The sequence below is a fragment of the Dryobates pubescens genome, chromosome 4 (genome assembly GCF_014839835.1).
Source record: "Dryobates pubescens isolate bDryPub1 chromosome 4, bDryPub1.pri, whole genome shotgun sequence".
In the NCBI taxonomy this organism is placed as follows: Eukaryota; Metazoa; Chordata; class Aves; order Piciformes; family Picidae; genus Dryobates; species Dryobates pubescens.
This window is the reverse complement of record NC_071615.1, coordinates 7,733,664-7,753,650: the sequence shown is the minus strand read 5'-3', so window position 1 is coordinate 7,753,650 and position 19,987 is coordinate 7,733,664. Positions and strand designations below refer to the sequence as shown.

At 39.3% G+C, this 19,987-nt stretch overlaps 1 protein-coding gene across 2 annotated transcripts in view; it reads left to right on the top strand.

The window, feature by feature from the left end:
- The window catches only part of MOSMO (modulator of smoothened), a 30,810-nt gene that overhangs the window by 8,825 nt on the left and 1,998 nt on the right, over positions 1–19,987 (top strand). Inside the window, exons 2-3 of one of the 2 annotated variants that reach the window (XM_054180410.1) lie at positions 11,869–12,081; positions 16,682–19,036. In XM_054180410.1, coding sequence (XP_054036385.1) covers positions 11,869–12,081; positions 16,682–16,866 — 398 coding nt within the window. In that variant the 3' untranslated portion in view covers positions 16,867–19,036. Of the gene's footprint in view, positions 1–11,868; positions 12,082–16,681; positions 19,037–19,987 lie in introns of those variants that run through there. The other variant, XM_054180411.1, reaches the window with a different exon arrangement.

Genomic DNA, 19,987 nt, shown 5'->3' with positions numbered 1-19,987 from the left:
TTGAACCAATTTTCCCACATTAGTGTTGCAGTTCTTACTCCTGGGTTTCCTGTTGGCTTGCTCTCCAGTCATTGCCCAGGTCATTCTAGCCTTGGTTCCACTTCTGTTGTGACTGCTTCCAGCTCTTGGCAGCAATGTAATTCAGTTGTATGTTAAGGCAATCGTATGGGGGTCAGAATAACAGATTAGGACAACTGATTTTTCATTGTGCCTCACAACTGCTTTGCTGTGAATACTTTAAAAAAAATGCTTTAAATCTAGACTCTTTCTACACTTCTCAAATTGATGGCATGTATGCTGATGTTATTAAGATGTCTCAGCAAAGCTGCTCGCTTTCTGCAATAAAATCTTTGTATACATCTGGAATGAGGTAGATCCTGACTTCTGTGATAGGCAGGGCAAATGGATAAGTAACAGAGAATGGTTTTATCTAACACTTCAACAGTATGAGCTTAATGCATCAAACATACACAGCCTCTATCTGTAGTGCTTCTATACCAAAGCAAAGTGAAGAAAACTGGTACAAAGTCATCATGGACATCATGATGTTTGACTTCTTGTAGAGAAGGCAACTTGTTGGACTTGAAATTTTGCTTTAATGTTCAGTCTTCTCTGTACAAAGTAAAGCTATTATAAATAGCAGCATTAAGAGGTATCTTTTATTAAGCATTGGCAGTGACCAACAGAATTCCCACCATCACTGGAAGTATCAGCTCCAGAACTGCCACAGTGGAAGATTCTGATCTCCTTTCTTGTGCCTGTTGACGTGAAGAGTGTTGTAGGCAGTCCCCCATGCTGTGGGGGAAGAGAAGTCACAGGGTGAAAAAAGAATTTATTTTTGTCCCCCTTAGGTTGAGTTCCAATCTGAAGCTAATCATGCACCTAAATTCATGTATTAATGATGTACTTCTCCATTGTAGAAACTCGGGTGGGAAGAAGCCCATTTCACTTTGTTTTTTAAACCAGCTCTTAATTCAATTTATAAACTACGCAACAAGATTGTACAGGAAACCTGGAAAGATTGAATGGCCAAGAATTTCTAATGTGGTCTCATAAATTTCTTTCAGTGGAATATTATTTGGTTACTCACCAATTACAGGAAGCACCCTGAAGCTTAATGCGTGAAAAATGGTGAAATAGAGTAAAAGCTCCAAGTTGTAGTTGCTGGTTTACAAACAGAAGTCCACTGATTTATGCCCAACATAATCTGAAGTAAATGCTCTCTACATGTTCAGTAAGATGAAGTTGGTGATAAAGATGGAGTATTTCTTGTCTGTTTATGTCGAATTTAAAGTCAGAATTCTGTTTCAGACTGTCATTATAGCAACTGTATAAACAGATGTTAATAGATGTGCTGTTTGGAGCACTGTACGACCTCTGATTGCTTTTTAAGAAGTGCTACTTGTTCAGAAAGGACTGAGCCCTTCTATTAAGATAAAGTCACATTTGCACTTCACTGAAATAAAATAGAGCTGTTCAGGAATGGTCTGTCTTCTCTTATTCCAGAAAAAAAACCAACAGTCTCCAGTCTCTTTCAGTCTATTTTTGTAGATGCTGATTTGTGATAAGGAAGAAGGTGTTATCTCCACACAGACAGCACCTGTTAATTGCCTAAATAATTCAGGCTTAAATTATGCAGGCTTCTAAACCAAGGACTTGCCTTAGCAAAAGGGATAAAAAACTACAACTTTGGGATAAATCCTGAATATGCATCCTGCCTTCCTACTCTTTTTTGGGTTTCAATGTTTTTGTTGTGGTGGAAACAGCAACTCAATGCCTAAAATTGAGAATTATTACTGCAGAAGGAGGTTGGGATTTTTTTTTTCCACTGTGCCTGAAAAATTAAAGCTACTTTTTATACTTGGGGCAGGGGGTGGTGGTGTGTGTGTCTTAAAATGTTAAGCAGCCAGGAAACTCTGCATGGTGTTTTTGAGGACAGATTGGATGTTGTTCAGCTCTGTGTCAGTCTGTCTTTCAGCACACGAAGTGTTAGTTGTTGAGAATAAATTTCTCGTTGGCCCTGTACCTAATTCCTACTTAAAGTGCAGCTGAACCTGTATTGCTGGCTGTTACATGCATGTTATACACAGATCTGGCAACAGTTAAAAAGTACCTTTAGGAATAAAAACTCAGGTTAGGCTTTATTCTACTTTAATGATTACTCTAGTTGCATTGAAATGCATCTTGGGACATTTAGGTGCCATTTTCCATGCCCTATGGATTGAAGCAAGTCTAGTAGACAGAGGTAGGATCTTTTACATCCTCACTTAGTAGAGTGGGGGCAACTTGTGTGTACAAGGAATGGCTTGCAAGACCAGATATGTGCTTAATCTTTTTCATTATTTTAGTTGTTCTCATCAAAGGTATTACTTCTACCTGCAAACTTCCTTTCTCATGTCCTCATTGCTATAAATACAATCCTGTCATCAGTTATGTGATTTAAAGAAATTGCCACCAAATTTGTACTGTTTGCTTTTCTGTATATTTTGGGGTTTATTTAGTGAGGCCTGCTGTACCTTCTGGTGATCTGGGCATAAAATTTGCGCTCAGCAGTGGACCAGGAGAAGGTTAGGCTCAGCTGTAAGAAAGCATTCAAGCCCATGGGGTCTATTTAGGCTGAGTGTTTGTGGAGCAGACCCCTAAAATTTGCAGATGTATTTCTAACTATATAAAAATGCATTTCAGCACTTCTCTTTTCACCTTATACCACTGGGTTATTCATAAGCCATGGAGGAGCCAGATCATTGAGTGGCCTTGGAGCATGTTTGACACAAGCTGGGATTAGTGCAAAACACAACAGTTCAGATCCTTACTCCTCATTAATTTCATTAGTTAAAATGCACAGGCAGTCTTCATGACAGGGCCAGAACCTGAATTTTCTGCCTACTTGCAAATGCCTTTGCCACTAGGCCAAAGAATTTGTTTTAGACTGTAACCAGGAAGATTGGCAGATATTTCTTCTTCATGAATATGAGAGAGAGAGAGCAATAGAGTACTTCACTTGGTATGATTGGGAGGTTTTGTGTCCTGATTTGCTTGGATATCTATTAAGTTTGAAATTCAACTGACTTGTAAAATGGTTTGGTCTATATATGCAGGGGTTAAAAATGGAAAGGTCTGAAGTTCACTTATTGTCACCTTTTAAGACACCTCTATGGAAGGTGATCCACTACACTGTAAAGATCCAGAATTTCTGTGTTCTTGCTGGTTGTTTGTACCACATAGCAAACTTTGCTGCTGTCATTATTGACCTAGCCTGGCCACCACGTACCACTAACTCCTGTAGATGATGGCCAGCATCGAAGAGCCTGCACATCAACCTTATGATAGTAAAGCCATGAACAGACTGTTTCTGAGAAGGCTGGGGTAGGGTTGTGTGGTTTATTGGCTGGAGAGGTATCATTTTACAGCTCCATCTGAAGCCAAATATAACTCTGTTAAAAAGAACACAAGCTGATCAGATGTTAAATGGCAGAACAGCTGTAGGTGTCATAGCTCTGGCTTTCCACTGAACATATGGCATAAAACTGGTGTCGATGACTAAAAAAAAAATCACTTTTAAATATTGACACTGGCCTTGATCTTTTCTTTTAGGCAAAGAATAGGCAGCTTTGAGTAGCTGGATTTTGGTGTGGGAAAAACACAATTAACTATGCTTTTTTTCCTTTGTCTTTTTAAGCTAAGTAAACCACCAAGCTTGCTTTGTTGTTTGTTAGGCTTGGGTTTTGGTGGGTTTTTTTAAAGAAAAGGTTGCTCTTGGGTTTTTTTTTCCCCCAGGCCCTCACCACTTCAGAAACTGTAAAGATTCTGGTCACTGACAACACTATCCTATTGTGAAAATGCCTATAGTGTCATAAAATACACAATCACAAGGATGCAACTTATTAGAGGTCCTGTTTACCAACATTAATTAAATGTTGTCTTCTGAAGTAGGAAAGGCGGCTTTCAGCGTGGGCAGATTTTTTGGCTCTCATACCCGAGAACACACAGAGCCTTTGTTATGTCCTCAGGAGAGCTGTTCCTGCTTTGTTGCCTGAGGATAGCTCTTTCAGCTTGTGGTGGTCCAGCATTTAAAAAAAAAAATCCCAGGAAACCAAAACCTAAACATGAAACCTCCCCCCACAACCTATGAGCAGCATGGCATTGATGTTTGTACGTTGGAATTCAGAAATGAATTTGCTTTTTATTGGTCCAAATGTCTGCAATTTAAACATCATTTACAACTCATGTATCACAATGACTGTAATAAACTTTTCTGATGTGTGTGAGTCAGAAGAATCTTTCCCAGTAGATGGCCCCTGATGTTTTTATCTTTTTTTTTCATTTCCTTTGGGGGTGGGAGCAGGGAGAGAGAAGACTGTGGAGGGAGGATTTGGTTTGAATTAGGCATGATACAAACACTGAATTGAAAACTTTTGAGGCAACTCAGGCTCCAGATGGTCTTCAGCAGCATGGCAAGCTTTTCTGCTAATACACCACAACTCTCTTAACACCAGGTTTAGACTTTTAATGAGAATTCTTCTGTTTAAAAGCCAGTAAGCTTTGGAGTTCTAAAGAGTGCCAAAAATACTACATAATAAATAAAATTCTGTGGGCATTAGATTGTTAGAGTCCAGTTGGTAGTACAAGCATAGCTAGCATAAGGTGGGTTTGGAGCTAGGAATGTTACCTCACCTATTACTGTCAGTATGAATATTCTTGAGAAAGTCACTTCATTCCAAAACAAGGAAACACCCTTTGCATCTCTAGAAAAAGAAGGCTGATGCATTTCAAAGTTAGTTGGAAAGGGAGAAAGCATTCTGGTTTCAGAGAAGGTGTTAAACAGAGTAGAAGAGAAAGAGCAGCTTATACAATAATATGCTCCATCTTACAATACTGACTCGAATTGCTCATAAAAGATGCACTCAAGATATATAAAGGAGTTTGCAAATAAATCTAGGCCTTTACTAAAACTGATCTTCTAACAATGCATAAATACTTTTGAGGTGTTTGCTTCATACCAATCCAGTAGGTATATGACTTGATCTTGCATCTTGTCTGCTTCAAAGTGAGAAGCTCCAAAGCTTTTCTTCCAGGGCTGCAATACCTATTAGATGATTTGACAGACAAATTGGAGCGAATGCCAAAAACATAAGATCTGGCATACAAAGAACAGGGAAGATAATTCATAATCCCTTTGTTTGAACTCTTCTGTGCCTTTGCAGTTAATCCTCTGTTATTCTTTTAAGCCTTTCTCTAGATCATCATTTAACACTCATAAATCTTATTTTAGTAAGTCTGAACTTGATTTCCTCTTAATCTACTAACTGAACAACATAATGAAACATCTGCAGTAAAAGGATCAATCTGTCATGCCACATCCTGACTACCATGCTTGCATGGTAACCTTGAAGTTACTTGAGCAGGATCAGTGCTAAAGAGCATCTATCCAAACTATCCCCATCCCTCACAAAAGAAGTAATAATTTAGGTAAGAACAGTAATTGACAGATATTCACATACTTGGCTTACATTTTGCTCCTTTATATACCTTTTATAGTTAATGGGGAGGAATTACCCCATGTCTCTAGGGGCTGGAAAGGAGCTCTGTGGGAAAAGACCTGAGCAAAAAAGTGGAGGAAAGGGTATTCAACTTGCTTATGGGTCTTTGCTATTTTACAGAATGCTCTGATATGACATTAATTGATGCTACAGGCATTTTAAAATTGCTTTAATGGGTCAATGGATAAAAATGGTGATGAAGACTACATTTCCTTTTACAATTCTGAGCAGTTGTGTCTATGAGCTGTCTGCCAGTGAACATCATTCAGTAGGACCTCATGTAGAGAGACCCTGCAGTTCTGTTTAACTATTACAACATGGACCATGCCTTTAAGAATCAAGAGGTCTTCTGCAGAGTTGTTAATCTTTCCTCCCTGGTTTTCAAGTGCTTTGTAAACCATCACGGTACTTTATTTTTTCCCTCTTCACCACCAGAGGTGGTGCATGTCCTGCAAAAGGATAGCTTTTTCACTAACCTCCTGCATTGCTTACTCTAAACATGAATTACCTGCTCGTGACAAAGGGTACAGGGCCTGATTCCTGAGGGAGTTTTACACTGGAATAAATAAAACTAACCACATACACTCTAGAGTACCTCCCAGGCTATGTTAGAGAAGGATTAGCAGTGTCAGTTCCCTGTACTTTGGGAAAGGCAGAATGGAGAGTACTTTCTTTCCAAGGAACTAATCCCTGGAATATACAATTCATGGAAATTTTCCCCATAACAAAATAGATACAAATAAACCTAAATAAGCCTTTCTTTCTTCCCCTTTTGTATAGTAACATGATTGAGAGTGCCCACTGCAGGAAAACAAATCCGTATGTAAGGTTGGGAAAGGTCCCACTTAAACTGCCAAATTCCTTGGATGACTTTGAATAATTTCTTTTTTTGGTGGAAATGCCTCTTCCTTGTTTGCTGTTGTGGGCAGTTGGCACTGGAACTATTCTTACCCTGCTTTGTTGTTTGTTCCTCTCAGGAATTCCTCGGCTATGCTTCGCTCACTTTGAAAGAGGTCTTCTGTCAGAGAGGCTTGGTTGCAGGCAAGGAGCAGCAGACATGTTAAAGGCAAGGTGGCCAAAGTCAACTTGATGGTTATCCTTAACACTGGTACAGGGAATTAGTCTGCCATGACAAAATCACTGCATTCTCTTTAAACCTTTAAATAGTTTCCACTTGGATTGGGTAGCACACTTCAGCTGTGCACTAGACTGCTGCAGCCTGTTCTTCCTCTGAGATGGGCCTAGATCTTTGTTCATTCAAGTTTATTACTTGTACAGAACTTAGAAACTTTCCAAGAACAACTTCATTTCCTCCTGGCCTTGTCTGTGGCCCAATAAAAGTTACAGGGAATGGTTTAACTGAGGTGCCCTTATTTTACATATGTCATTCTCTGGCATGTGACTGTTACCTAACCAGCAGCAATGAATGTTTTAGTGTGCTCAAGTAACACAACTCCACGTACTGCACTCATTACTAAAACATCAAACTCATCAGTGGCTCTGCCACATTGATGGTGCTCTCAGATTTACGTCACCAACACTTCATTAGGAACCCTTTAAGCTGTGCTCTTTACTTAACAAAGATGGTTTAACAAGTCCACAGTTTACCACAGAAAAGTATCTTGTTTGAGCATGAATTGTCTGGCAGTCACAACTGGGGTTTCCAGCAGAACCACAACATCTCATCAGGACAGCTGAGGGAGGGAGGGCAAGTGGGCTGTCTGGAAGCAGCTGGCTCTTTTAACCTCCTTGCTAGGCATATTGGTCCATAGTATTTATTAAATGTTAGTACCAAGAATTTTGCTAAAGGATGTGGTTGATATATGGAAGATTAAAGGGGGGAAGCTGCAGATGCCTTTAAACCCAAGGAATAGCATTTTCTCTAAAATGAGATTAAAGAGTAAAGATGTTTTCAAGTGTGGACAGTAGGAGAGGAAGAGGAGGAGCAGGTACCCCAAGTTGTATGAGTAAGAGCAGTTCTGAGGATTTGTGGGGTTCATGTTTGAGACAGCATAGCTGCTGAACTGTGTAACCTTCTAACAACTGAGCCCCACCTCAATGCATCATGCTTTTACCATATTAGTTGCTTCTTTTGCTATGGTAAGCTCTTCATGGCAGTGGCACCTCTCCTGTGTCCATCCATTGATTCCATGAGTTTTGGTAATCCAATAACAGATGAACAACAAACATCTAAATAGCTGTTACCATGCTACTGATTTCCAGCCGTGATATTGCTGTGCCACTTTTAATAATTCAGAAGTGATGGAGAGGTGGGGGAGTGAAAGGGCTGCAGCAATCTTTGTTTCTCTCCATAGCGTGTGATTTCTCCTTGGTGGCTCTGTAGTTACCACGGAAACAGGAGAGGGATGGCACAGCACTGGCGGGGCTGGACTGGGACTTGTGGGTCGGCTCTGTGGCAGCCACACAAAGGGGAAAAAGAAGGGCTTGACTCTCTTTGGTTTGGTGCCTTTTCCCCTTTCCCTCAATGGCTTTCATGAAACTTAATTTTTGAGCAAGCAGGCAATACAAAGTATTGGTGTGTTTGTATTTGAGTCTTTTTATTACTGATTCTAATAAAAATATGCAGTGTCAGAAAATGAGCATTACTGGTGGTCTGGAAGATTTTGTTGGGTGAGGAAATGTAGGAATATGGTAATGAAATCTTTCACTGCTGTAAACTGAAGTCCTGGTTATAGTCAGACTGGCACTATTGGAAGGTTGTTTAGTCTGTTTGAAATGCATTGGCACTTTAGGGAATAGATTTACTGGTAAAGACTTAAGGACCACTTCACTGACATTTGCTCAGTGCAGCACTCGGTTTTGATGAAGGCTGAATCTTCTTTGTAGTAATTAGAACATGTATATCCTAATCGCCTCTTGCATGAGCTGTGCTGACCTGCATAATGTCAATCTCTGAAGCTACTGAAGGAGAGGCATACAAGAGAAAGGGAGCAGCCACCTGCATCTGCAGGTTGTCATTATAGCTCCTGATGGTTGTGCAGTTTGGGTACTGGGAGGTGGAGGATGGGCAGGCAGGGTTACTCTGCCGTACAAGTTTCAGGGCTGTATCCATCTTTAAGATCCCTAATCTACTAGCATTAGCTGTGCTGTTTGTCTTACACCTATGTTAGGTGCTTAGATTTTCAGCCATTATGCCAGAATTGTTCTGAAGGAACAACTAGAAACCTCTTTTACCTAGAGATCAGAGTGGAATTTGGTGACTGGCTTGAAATTATCTGTTGTGCTGTAACTACAGAGACTGTTTGATTCAGTATCTCTGCCTCTCCTTCAAATGGTAGATTAGGTAAGTTTAAACAAGATTTTCTGTAACAAGTTAGTTGGTTGGCAGATGCCTGTCAGCTGCATGATTGCTGTAGAATGAGACCAAAACAATAAAATACCATGTAAACCCATTCTTCTTTTGAATGTCATGGAAAAAAGAACCACTTTCCCCACCCCCTCCCCACCAGAGGCTTCTTTTGAAGTCTGCGCTCGACAGATTTGTCACTATGGGAGCAAGCTGTGGCATTAAATTTCCTTCTGCCCAGTTTACATACACAAGTGAGGTATTTCTGTATAATGAACTTAAACATTAACTACATCTGTGAGCATGTAATGAGGTTGTTCCTGCCAGTTACCTTTGTGAAACCTCTAGAAATAGTTCACAGGCTTTCTTTTGCCCTTTATTTGCCTCCCCAGAGCCTGCAGACTCAAGGTTCAAAACCTTGAATATGGAGTATGTCTACTTCAAATTTGTAATCCATGAAGCAGAGGTAAGAGAAAGTACTAAGTTTTAGCAAAAGCATAACCATCAAGTTCAATACTTTTCCTTCAAAATGTCAGATCCTGAAATGTAACTGCTGACACTTTAAAACTGATGTAATAAAACACAAAACAAAGTGTGGAACAACACACTTAGACACCAGAAGTGATGTTTAGGAAACCCTGCTCTGAGTAGTTTCTTGCAACTGTCCCTTCTGTCCTCAAAAAAGGTTCTTGAAAAGATTTTTGTTCTTTTTGGTTTTCAGTGGTAGGTTTGTTGGGGTTGTTGTTGAGGGAGGGATTGGGACTTTAGTTGTTTGGGGTTTTTTAGAAAAGCAGCCATTGGAGCAGTAGATGTTGGAAGCAGAAAATCTACACTGAAAAACTGTAGTTCAAGATGGGAGTTCTCTTCGGTGTCCTCTAGATATGGCACCACTGGGCTTAGTTTTGGTCTTCTCTGAATCTGACTTGTTAAAGGTGCTCTTGTTAATGAAAAATGTCTTCAATCTAAAGTGCAAATGGCATCCTAACACATGCACATCTACAGCAACAGAAAGCACACAAAATGGAATGGAGTCCAGCACAGTGGTTCTTACCACTGTTGCTTTTTCCAGCGTTAGAAGTGCACTAATTTATTGCCATCAAATTCAGGAGAAGTTTTTGAATTCAGAAAACATTAGTGAGTGTGTGATGTCATTTTTATGAAGTCATTCTTGAGGTTAGAAGTGCAGTTTATAAAAAAGTGACTTCTACTGTAAGTGTAGTAAACTTGTTGTTAAATCCTAGTCTTGTAGAGTGATGGGGATTGATTTCCTGTTCTGTGATACTGCAGTGAATACCCTCTTTATCCCCAAACTACAGGAAAATACTTAGTGTTTTGAATGAGGCTCTCCAATGTGTATGTTTCAGGGAGATTTTTTGAGGAGGCACACACTTCTCCCCTCTGCCCCAGCCACTGATGTAAAATGAACACATTGCATGAAGAAGCAACTGAGAAGCAGTTGATGTAAAACTGTACTGGACGGGTGTGTGAGCTGTGCACGATGCCTGTGTCATTCTGGGTCAGTTTTCTGTGATCCTGGGGTAATTGCTGCATATCTGCAGTAGGAAATGCCAGTTCTGTTGGGTTTGTAACTGATGCTTTTGGAAATGATCTTATTTCCACATTTAGCTGAAAATTAATCTCTGAATCGTTCAGTCAATGACTATGTAATTAAAAGGATGTATTTCAGTAGGGCTAAAAATTCATACTCTAAACAATGGTTACAGGAATTCTTCAACAGAACTGATTGAGTAATGGCTTTGCTCTTGGTTCTTCTCATCCTCTAAGAGTGTATCAGAAGAGCTACATCTAACAAAGCATGGCATTCTGCCTCCTCACCCAGCAGTGCTAAGCTCATAAGCCAATTCTGCTGGTACTTACTGCAGAGGTGGAAGCAGACAGGATCTGAACACTTGTAGAAATCAGCTCTAGGGTGCTAGAAGGTGCATGCTAAGACTGGTTACCCTTTTGACTATTGGCTTCTTTCTCCAGTGCTTTTTTCAAATAGAAGTTCAAAAGTATTACAGTTGTTTCTCCCTCTAAAAGACATCCTAAACCTAAGTTTCTGTTTTTTGCTAAGTTGCCCTCTTTTTATTTTAAACAAGTCAACTATAACAATATTTGCTTACAGTAATTTGTGGAAGAAGATGTTGACTCTAATATTATCCATTGTTGGTGTTTCTTCCCAGTTTAGATAAAGGATAATTGTGATTATTTAGGAAAACAGTTCAGAATGGACAAAACCGAGAGATACAGGACTTGATGTGTAAGAGACACTGAAAGAAATTCATTTTAATCTTGCATGTTAATTTTGGGTTAGATTTTTGCAAACAAAGAGAACTTCACTATTGGCTCTTACTAAATCTTCTTTATGAGTCTCAAAAGGACTGCAGTGGATTTCAGATCAGATTGGGTTTTTTAATCGTGTAACAGAAAATACCTCATTTTGTGTGAAACTTTCTGGTTCCTGTACCAGTCTTGTCCTTTTTCTAGGATCTTTTTGATACATCTTCTGTTTAGATATCTGAGTTTGTATGTGTAGTATCTCTTGTTAGCTGTCAAAAGGGTTGACCAGTCTCTTGCAGTGTGGGACTCTTTAGGAGTTACTGTCAAAAAGTTTTTTGGAGTTAAAAATATTCTCACAATCTTGGAGTGAACTAAATATTTCATCTTGCACATGTGAGGGACCAATTCTCTGTACAACCCAGCTACCACTTTAGCAGATATTGGCAGGCTTTATAGGACTGCTTTATCCCTTTGATTAGACCTTGATTGCCACTCAACAACCACATACAGCTTGCAGCCGTCTCACTTCAACTTGTGCAAGCCTCTGATGAAAAAACATGAAGATAGATGTTTAAAGCATGCCCCACCCTCCCCAGTCCTCTGTGTTTTAAAAGCTTATTAGGATTCATCAAAGAAAGAATCCCTCCTTATTGGACCATTCTGAGCTTTGGTTTGGAACTGAGCGCCCCCCAGAGAGGATTTTGAAAGTTTATTTGCCTCTCTGCTGTGTGTTTTCAGGTGCTCTCACAGTTGGCCTTGTGCGACAGTGTCAAACCATCCATGGACGTGACAGGACCTGTATTCCTCCACGGCTGCCTCCTGAGTGGGTCACTACGTTATTTTTCATCATTATGGGAATCATTTCACTAACTGTCACATGTGGTTTGCTGGTGGCTTCCCACTGGCGAAGAGAAGCTACTAAATATGCCCGCTGGATAGCTTTCACTGGAAGTAAGTGACCTCAACTACACAGTTGACCTGTATGCAGGATAAACTGGTGGAGTCTAACATAACAAGGCAGTGTTGGCAAGAAATAGTGTTTAGGGCTCTTACTGTACAAAACAGTCATTCTTTTAAAATGCCATATCTGAGGGAAAAATAAAAGTCTTCAAAAAGCAAGGTGTTGGTATCTTAAGTGACTTACAATTGAAATGTAATAGTAGTCTGTGGGCCCAAGGTGAGAGAAAGGAAAGACTTACTCCTTTACCTTCCTTGGCCAGTGCCATGAATTAATCCCATAAAATGTGCAGGGACAGAAGAGGTCAGTCCTGAATTGTGTGTCTGGTACTATTTTGTACTGCCCCACTTCCATTTATCCAGGACTTATTTCCTAACAGAATGGAATTCTGAAAATTCCCTCTTTTGTGGAAGTGTAGGCAGTTGATATATCTGAGACTTGCTGCAGTCTGAAATCCATCCTTACTTCAGATGTCTCATGAATACCTTGTTCAGGGTTGATGCTGGTTCAGTCCTGCTGCACACTCCCAGCAGGTGTTGTATTCAGAATAGCTGCATCCTAATTGGCAATGCAGGAAGATTGCCCACTGCAGAGCATCTGCTGTGCTTCCCAGCACTAAGACTTTTGCTTCTACAAGTGACCCGCAGCAGTGCTTTAGCCAGAGGGAGGAGTACCAGTGTTTTCTGCCTCCCTTGATCCTGAGCACACCAGTAAAACTCCCTGCAGCTGAGCATTCTCCAGCATCTCTGTGTTTCTGCACAGGGAAATGTATCCTATGGCTACTTCAGTGCAAAAGAAAAGCACTTATAATACGTAAAGGGAATCACTGTAAAACTTCCATTTCTCGGTGTGTGTTGCAGACTTAGCCTGACTGTGAGACAGTGCCTTAGTGGTGGGGATGATAGCATGGAAAAACAATCAAAACCTGAGGGCTTTTAAATTGACTTGAATTATGTCGTAATCACTGAAGGGAGTGTGAACACTAACTAGAAAATGCAAGTTTGTGGTTTACACAGGCGTAAGTAAGGCTTAATGGAACTGTGTGACATCTAATGATATCTAATATGAATGAGATTTAACCTTGTTTTGGGGAAGGGAATGATATAAAAAAAGCACTTAGCTTCAACCAAGGTACTTCACTGAGGCACTTGTACAATCAAAGCCATCCTGACAATGTTACCACATAGCATACTAAATGGTGCAGCTCTGTCAGACAATGGAGCTGTTGCAATGCTATATCCATTGGGATTGACTTTTATTTTCTGGTGAATGATTGAAATAGCACACCTGAGTACTGCTGAATATTCCATCCCAGCTTTTCCAGTGCCCTTGTTTATCCATACATATTTCATCTGTATCAAATGTATGCAGGGAGGGTTTAAACTGAAAATGCCATATAAATGCTTACAGTAAGCTGAAGTCAGAGCTCTAGGGTAAAGAGGGGTTTTGGAGTACTATAGATTAATAGTTGATGCCACAATTTATTTACTGAGGGTTTTTTTCTTAATTCAGAGCTTGTATTTTGGGTTTCCAATCGACATATCTCTGCATCTGTAGTTTTCTACAACTGTGATGGTTAGTCAAAAAAACCCTGGTCTACTAAAGCAGGGTTTTTCTGTAGGTTTCTCTAGACTTGCAACACATTGATTATTAGAAATCTAAATATAGAAGGACATTCTTTTATTTCAGCACTTGCCTTTTTGTTATGAGATGTTTAATAATGAAAAATACAGGTTTGTTCTTGTGCAAATCAGAATTATTAATAGCTCAATTAAGACAGGATTGCTGCATTGCCAAAACTCTGTAATCCAACATCTTTGGTATTCATCTCCAATACAGATGACTCCCTGACTGTTGCCTTCCTGTTAGCAATGCTGATGGGAAATGGAGAGTGGATTCCTTCTTGGTGTTTGTTTGTGCACTGTCCAGGTCTTTGTTTCTTCCATGAAAAAGGCATTGTAGACTCACAGCTGTCCTTGTGTGTTGATAGCAGCCAAAGATCTGATCAGCTATTCTTCTGCATGGTGTTATTTACCCGTTGCTCAACTGTGAGCTAAATGCCTGTTACAATCCCAGCTTCTCTACCACCTCATCACTAATTATGCCCCGTGACATAGTGGCATAAGTTGGTAGCAAAGAAATAACCTAGCTTTGGTTCTGTTCCATGGATGTCTGAAACTGCTCCTTTTTTCCTAGTCCTGCTTCACCCTGCCTTTTCAGGGTGCTCATTATGCCGTCCTCTGGTTTACCTGGTAAATCTCAAAGATGGTAATTTCCATGATTCTTGGGACAGGTACTGCTAGGTTTCATAATTAGAAACAATGTCCAGAGCTTTGTCTCTGCAGTGGCCACCTAGGTGGTCTTATGTATAGCAGTCTTGGCTACTGCAGGAATTCAGAGAGTTCCCACAGGATCTGTTTACATCTTGCACTAATACAAGTCTCTTACCATCTGTTACAACTGGAAAGGGAATTAATTATTATGTGTCTGCTTCCTCTGACTCGGTGCTTCTCTGAGATGTATCAAGGGAGGAGGTGCTGCAGAGAAAAATCATATTTCTACGGGTTTTTTGGAATGCAGGTAAAAATGGGGCAGGATAATCACATTCTTAACTAACAGTAGTTATCCTGCAAATGTCTCAGTTGTTCCCTGACTTAAGTGCTGCTGAAGTTAGTGTTAGTAAAGGTTTGTACCAGGCGTAGATTTCTATGTTACACATCTCTAAAGAGGCAGCAAGCATTACAGTGAGCCCTGTAAAGACCAGAGCATAGCTTTCTCCTTTTTATACGCTGTATCCTGGCTTCTTAAAGGTTGTCGTTGGATGCTCAAAGCTATTTCAAGCTAAAGAATTACAGGAACTAAATCCTTTTTCAGAAGCAGACTAGAAATGATTGTTTTGTTACCTAGATATTTTGGATAATAGAAATTGTAGTCATTAAGTGTCTTTTCAGCAAATTTTCATACCCAAGCAAAATTTTGAAATCAAAAGCAAGTAAGCAAGTACTCTTGAGGGAGAGAAATTCACTGAGTTGGAACTACCAGACAGAGTTACATTTAGGCTATAGCTTGTGTCAAGAATCCCCATCCTCTACCTTACAAACCTCATCCCAACAGAATATAAACTAAGCTAACTGAGCAATTCATATGTTGGATTTTCTCCTTATTTTTTTCTGTTTTAAAAATAAATTTGTCCTGCAGTTTCTTCTTAATGACTTCTCAAAACTTTGATGTAATTCCTCTGCCAGGCTTCTTAATTTGGCAGACTTCAATGAATCCAGTACAGTGCCGCAAGCAGGTCTCAGGCCCAGGAGCACTGGCGCATGTGTGCACAGCATGCCTCAAAGAACAGTGGTTTAGTAGAGAGGGATAAAGACCTATTCTTCAGCCATATCCATCAGGCCATCAGAACTCTCCAGCTGTGTAGTTCTGAATGTAATAACGGAGATTTAATCTTGAAAGTACAGGTTGTTTTCAGAATCCTAAAGCTACTTCCTTTAAGTGTGTTATTGTTAAAATGTAACAGAAGTTTTGTAAATAACTGGAATGCTTGTCAAGGACAAAGTGGATGTTAATAGGAAGCCTGCTGAGTTATGATAATGTGACTCATCCTCAGAGTATTGTTCAAACTGTTACTAATTGTATATTGCGTTACCAATCACACATCAAACGTTGTTTTCTGGATCACTCAAATATAGAGCTCTTCTATGCTTACACCGAACTGCTCAAGAAACATGTACCCAAACTTTCTCTCCTCTGATGGACCAGCTGTTGGTTAAGATACAATTTTAAAAAGGCAGCTACTATTCTTTAAAGATTAGATTGTGTAGTGCAGAATTGCAGCACCAAATAATCATGTAGATTAAAACTTTCTAGATTATTAAGTGTTTAAATTTGCTGGCTCTTCGGGTTTATTTTAATAGATAGCCTAATGAGGTAGCACAGAGCAAGAATGGATTAATTTATGCAGTCGCCGGGCGGTTTTTGTTTGTGCTTCCTTTCCCCTTCCATTACCAGCGAGACAAGAGCTCCCTCTAGTGGAACTGTTGGGTTTTCTTACTCAAGTGTTAGGCGAAGGAAAGGCTGATCGGCTGCGCTGGACTCAAGGTGTTGTGAAAGCTGCTTACTGTGTTTTGGAAAGCAAGAAGCAGGGGATGGTCTGATGTGGATCGTGGTTTATGAAATTGCTCATCTTTGTTTATGCCCAAATGACCACTTTCTGAATTCAGATTCATCATGCTCTTAACTGACCTCCTGTAGGACAGGAGTGTTTTTTCCCTCATGCCAAGACCTGTGCTATGCAAATTAGAAGCTTTGAGCATTAAGATATGTGACAAACTATTTGTCTTGGGTAAACATGGAGTCCATTAAAAAGTAATTTTTAATATGAGCATGTAATACTGCAGTTGGATAAACTGGAGCATGTGTATTCACTCAGGAAGAGCAGTAGTAAATTTGCATTAAATAATATTGAGGCAGTTCCAGCACTTTGCATGCTGTTTTGAACTGCTCTATGAATTGGTAAATATTTTGACTTTTAACACAACAGTGACCTTTTTTTTTTTTCTTTTCCTTTCTTTTCTCGTTTCTTTGCAGTGATTCTATTCTGTATGGCAGCCCTAATATTTCCAATAGGATTTTACATCAATGAAGTTGGAGGTCAACCATATAAATTACCCAATAACACAGTGGTTGGGTCTTCGTATGTACTGTTTGTCTTATCCATTTTCTTTACAATAGTGGGACTTCTATTTGCTGGCAAAGTTTGTTTACCTGGCTGATGAATGTCTGAACTGCAGGACTTGATTTTTGGAAAGACATCAGAATTGCATTCTCAGGAGGATGTATAGATCAGACTATGAAACACAAACTGAAAAGAGGAATGCTTTGACTTGTTCTCACTATGCACTTTGGATGAAAAAAAGGAGAGCCTTTCCTATAACCAAATACAGACAACGCTGACTGATCTCCTGAGCATATTTAATGCAGTCAGGTCTGCACTGTGATAGGAACTAGTGAAGAATGCTTTACACTGAGAAGCGTAACGCCCCGTGTTACTGTACTGTTCCTGTTTTTAACGTCTAATGATTTGGAAGTCATAAAGTCATTATGAACTTTGTGGTAGACCAGAGGGTTGCAGAGGAAATAAGTGAGGCTGGCCTCACTGTTTAAGAGATTAGTATTTTACATCTTCCTTCTGATGAGGAAAGCCTTTGGCACCAATGTGGATCAATCTTGCATTACTGCACCAAGAAGCCAATAGATCAGAACATTCTCTAAATGTATGTAGAAGCAAGAAGACATACATCCCCCTCCTCCCCAAGAAGCTCTAGAGAAACTCTGAGGAACATTTTAGAGGGGGATTTCTTCCTTATATTTATATAAATATATATATATATATATAAATATATATATATTTTGCTGATGCAGTATACAGTGTGTGTATGTGTGTGTGTGTGTGCGCGTGTGTGTGTATACACATATATGTATATATATGTATATACACACAAATGGTTCCTGGAAAAGAACTCAGAACGCTTTGCTAGCAAAACACTGTGGTGTGCAAAACTAGAACTCAATAGAAAAAAGCCATTTCTCTGAAGGCCACATAGCTGAGAGTCTTCAGTTTACCTCATTCTTTGTAGCAGCCCTTGATTTTAACAGTTTTTGTAATAGGTACAAACAATCCCATGCCTTTCTAGGTGCAATTTTAAGTTAAGCTAAGATTCTTTTTATGGTAATTTATTTGTATATGAGGGTAGAAGGTGAGATCATGTCATACCTTAAAGTTAAAATCCTAATTTTTGGAAACTGACACTATTTAAATTATTAGCAACTGTTGTACAGAAAGTCTCTTTTTCTACTGCATCGTTACGTTAGCATTCATACATGTTCAAGCACAGCGTTTTACCATAGGTAAGCATTTCTCTAGCACATGTAAAATGCAATGTTTAAAGTAATGCAAACACCATTCCACTGCAAAAATGGGTGAACTTACTTTCCTTTGAGTATTAATGCATCTTTACAAAGCAAAAAGCAATATAATTGTTTAAATCATATATGCCTTGTTTACTAAAGTTGTTATTTTAAATGTGGATTTAAGGGCCACCCAAATTTGGAGTACATAGTCTTCATTAAAGACTATGTGGTTTTATTTTTCAACACAAGGATAAACCTTTGAATCCACAGACATCCTAATTCCCTACTCAATGTAACCTCACAGAAAGTATAATTTAGTGTCCCAGAAAAGCTGCCTGCACTATCAGTATTTATTTTCCAGTTAATACATGGTTTGCCTGAGATTCATGATGAAAACAAAATAATTGCGTCTCAAGTGCTGTTTCATTGAGCTTACTAGAAAAATTGCATTGCCAGACATACTACAGTGTTACTGAAAGGATTTTAGAATGAGGTGGTTGTTAAAATATATTCAGCAGTTTCCAAAATAGTCACCTATCACACAAGCTTAAGTGTTTGAAAATAAGACAGTTTGCCCAGTTCTTTTAAACTGAGTGCCATTCAGACCCTGGTGGGTCCCTCTTCCCCTTCCAAGTTGTTTTAATACAAAAAAGTTGTTTGCTGAATTACATATGTTTTCTTTTGACATTTTTGAACAGACCTGTCACTGCAGTGTCTATAAGTGATGTTTTTTTCCAGTCAGCTCACTCACAGGTAGAAGGGAGTGTTTATGGATCACTAGATTTTTCTAAAGTATACTAATCTGTAAATACAGCCAGGCACCTGTTTGGAAATAATGGTTTAAATATGATTTGGTTCCTACTTTAAGCCTTTATCTGCATGGGTAGTCTAAGGTCCCCAGTGATGTTGGTGGCGATAAAATGCAGTGTTCTGGTGCTGGATGCGTGTCTAGATTTTTGGTATTATCACTGCTGTATCCTAAGATAAAGTATTCACTAAAACTTAGATCATAAATTATGTTGGGGGGGGAAGAAAAAAACAACAACCAACCAACTCTTTTTTTCCCCCCAGAAATGTCACCCTTGTAAATAGTCCTAAGAGATTTTTGTAACTGGAACGTAAGTGGAGGGAAATTTCTTAGCTGCTAAAATTTCTCCCCTCCCATCTTACTTATTTCAGTTATAGTATCATCATGTATGCAACAGATTTAGGCTTACCTTGGAGCATACCTAGACTGTGGCTGGCTGGCTGGAAATGTATCTGATCTGCCAGTGCTATTGCTCTGACTTACTAAATGATAGCAGAGATGTAACTAGCAGATTGATGACTAAATATTTGAGCATTTTAAGTCCAGAAACAGATATGGCCATCTGCATTTTACAAATCCCTACCCTGTAATTGAAGAGACAGCTATCAACAGTTGCTTTTAATATGGTCACGGAGTTCTATACAGTACAGCATTAATTTATAGCAGAAAATCATATCTTGTAAACTGTATATAAAACACTGTTTTATGGTGCAATCATTTGTCAAACTTCTGTCTGTTACTTTTGTTTTAAACTTGTGTGCATTCTTTTCATACCTAAGAGCATCACTGTAAAATCTGCTGAAGACTATTTATAGGTTTTATTTGCACAAGGTTGTTTAACTACAAGACGTTCGTACTGAACATGCCTAAACATCTGTAGACTTTTTTTGGTTCATGAAAAGCAAATGTTTCCATATGAATCTTCTCCAAAGGTAATCCTCTATTTGTGTTGAGTGTTTACATAAACTTTTCTGACTCTGCCAGCCATTACATTGACCTTTTTGAAGGACAGCTCATTTCATGTGTCATTAGGGATTCTTACTCAGTCTTCTGCTTAACAATTCCCCCCAAAGGTTTGATGTCCCATCGTAATGTAATCTGTGCACACTTTGTTGTTTATTTGGCTAACAAAATGTAAGATTGGAAACTTCACATACCTTTGGAAGGCAAACTAC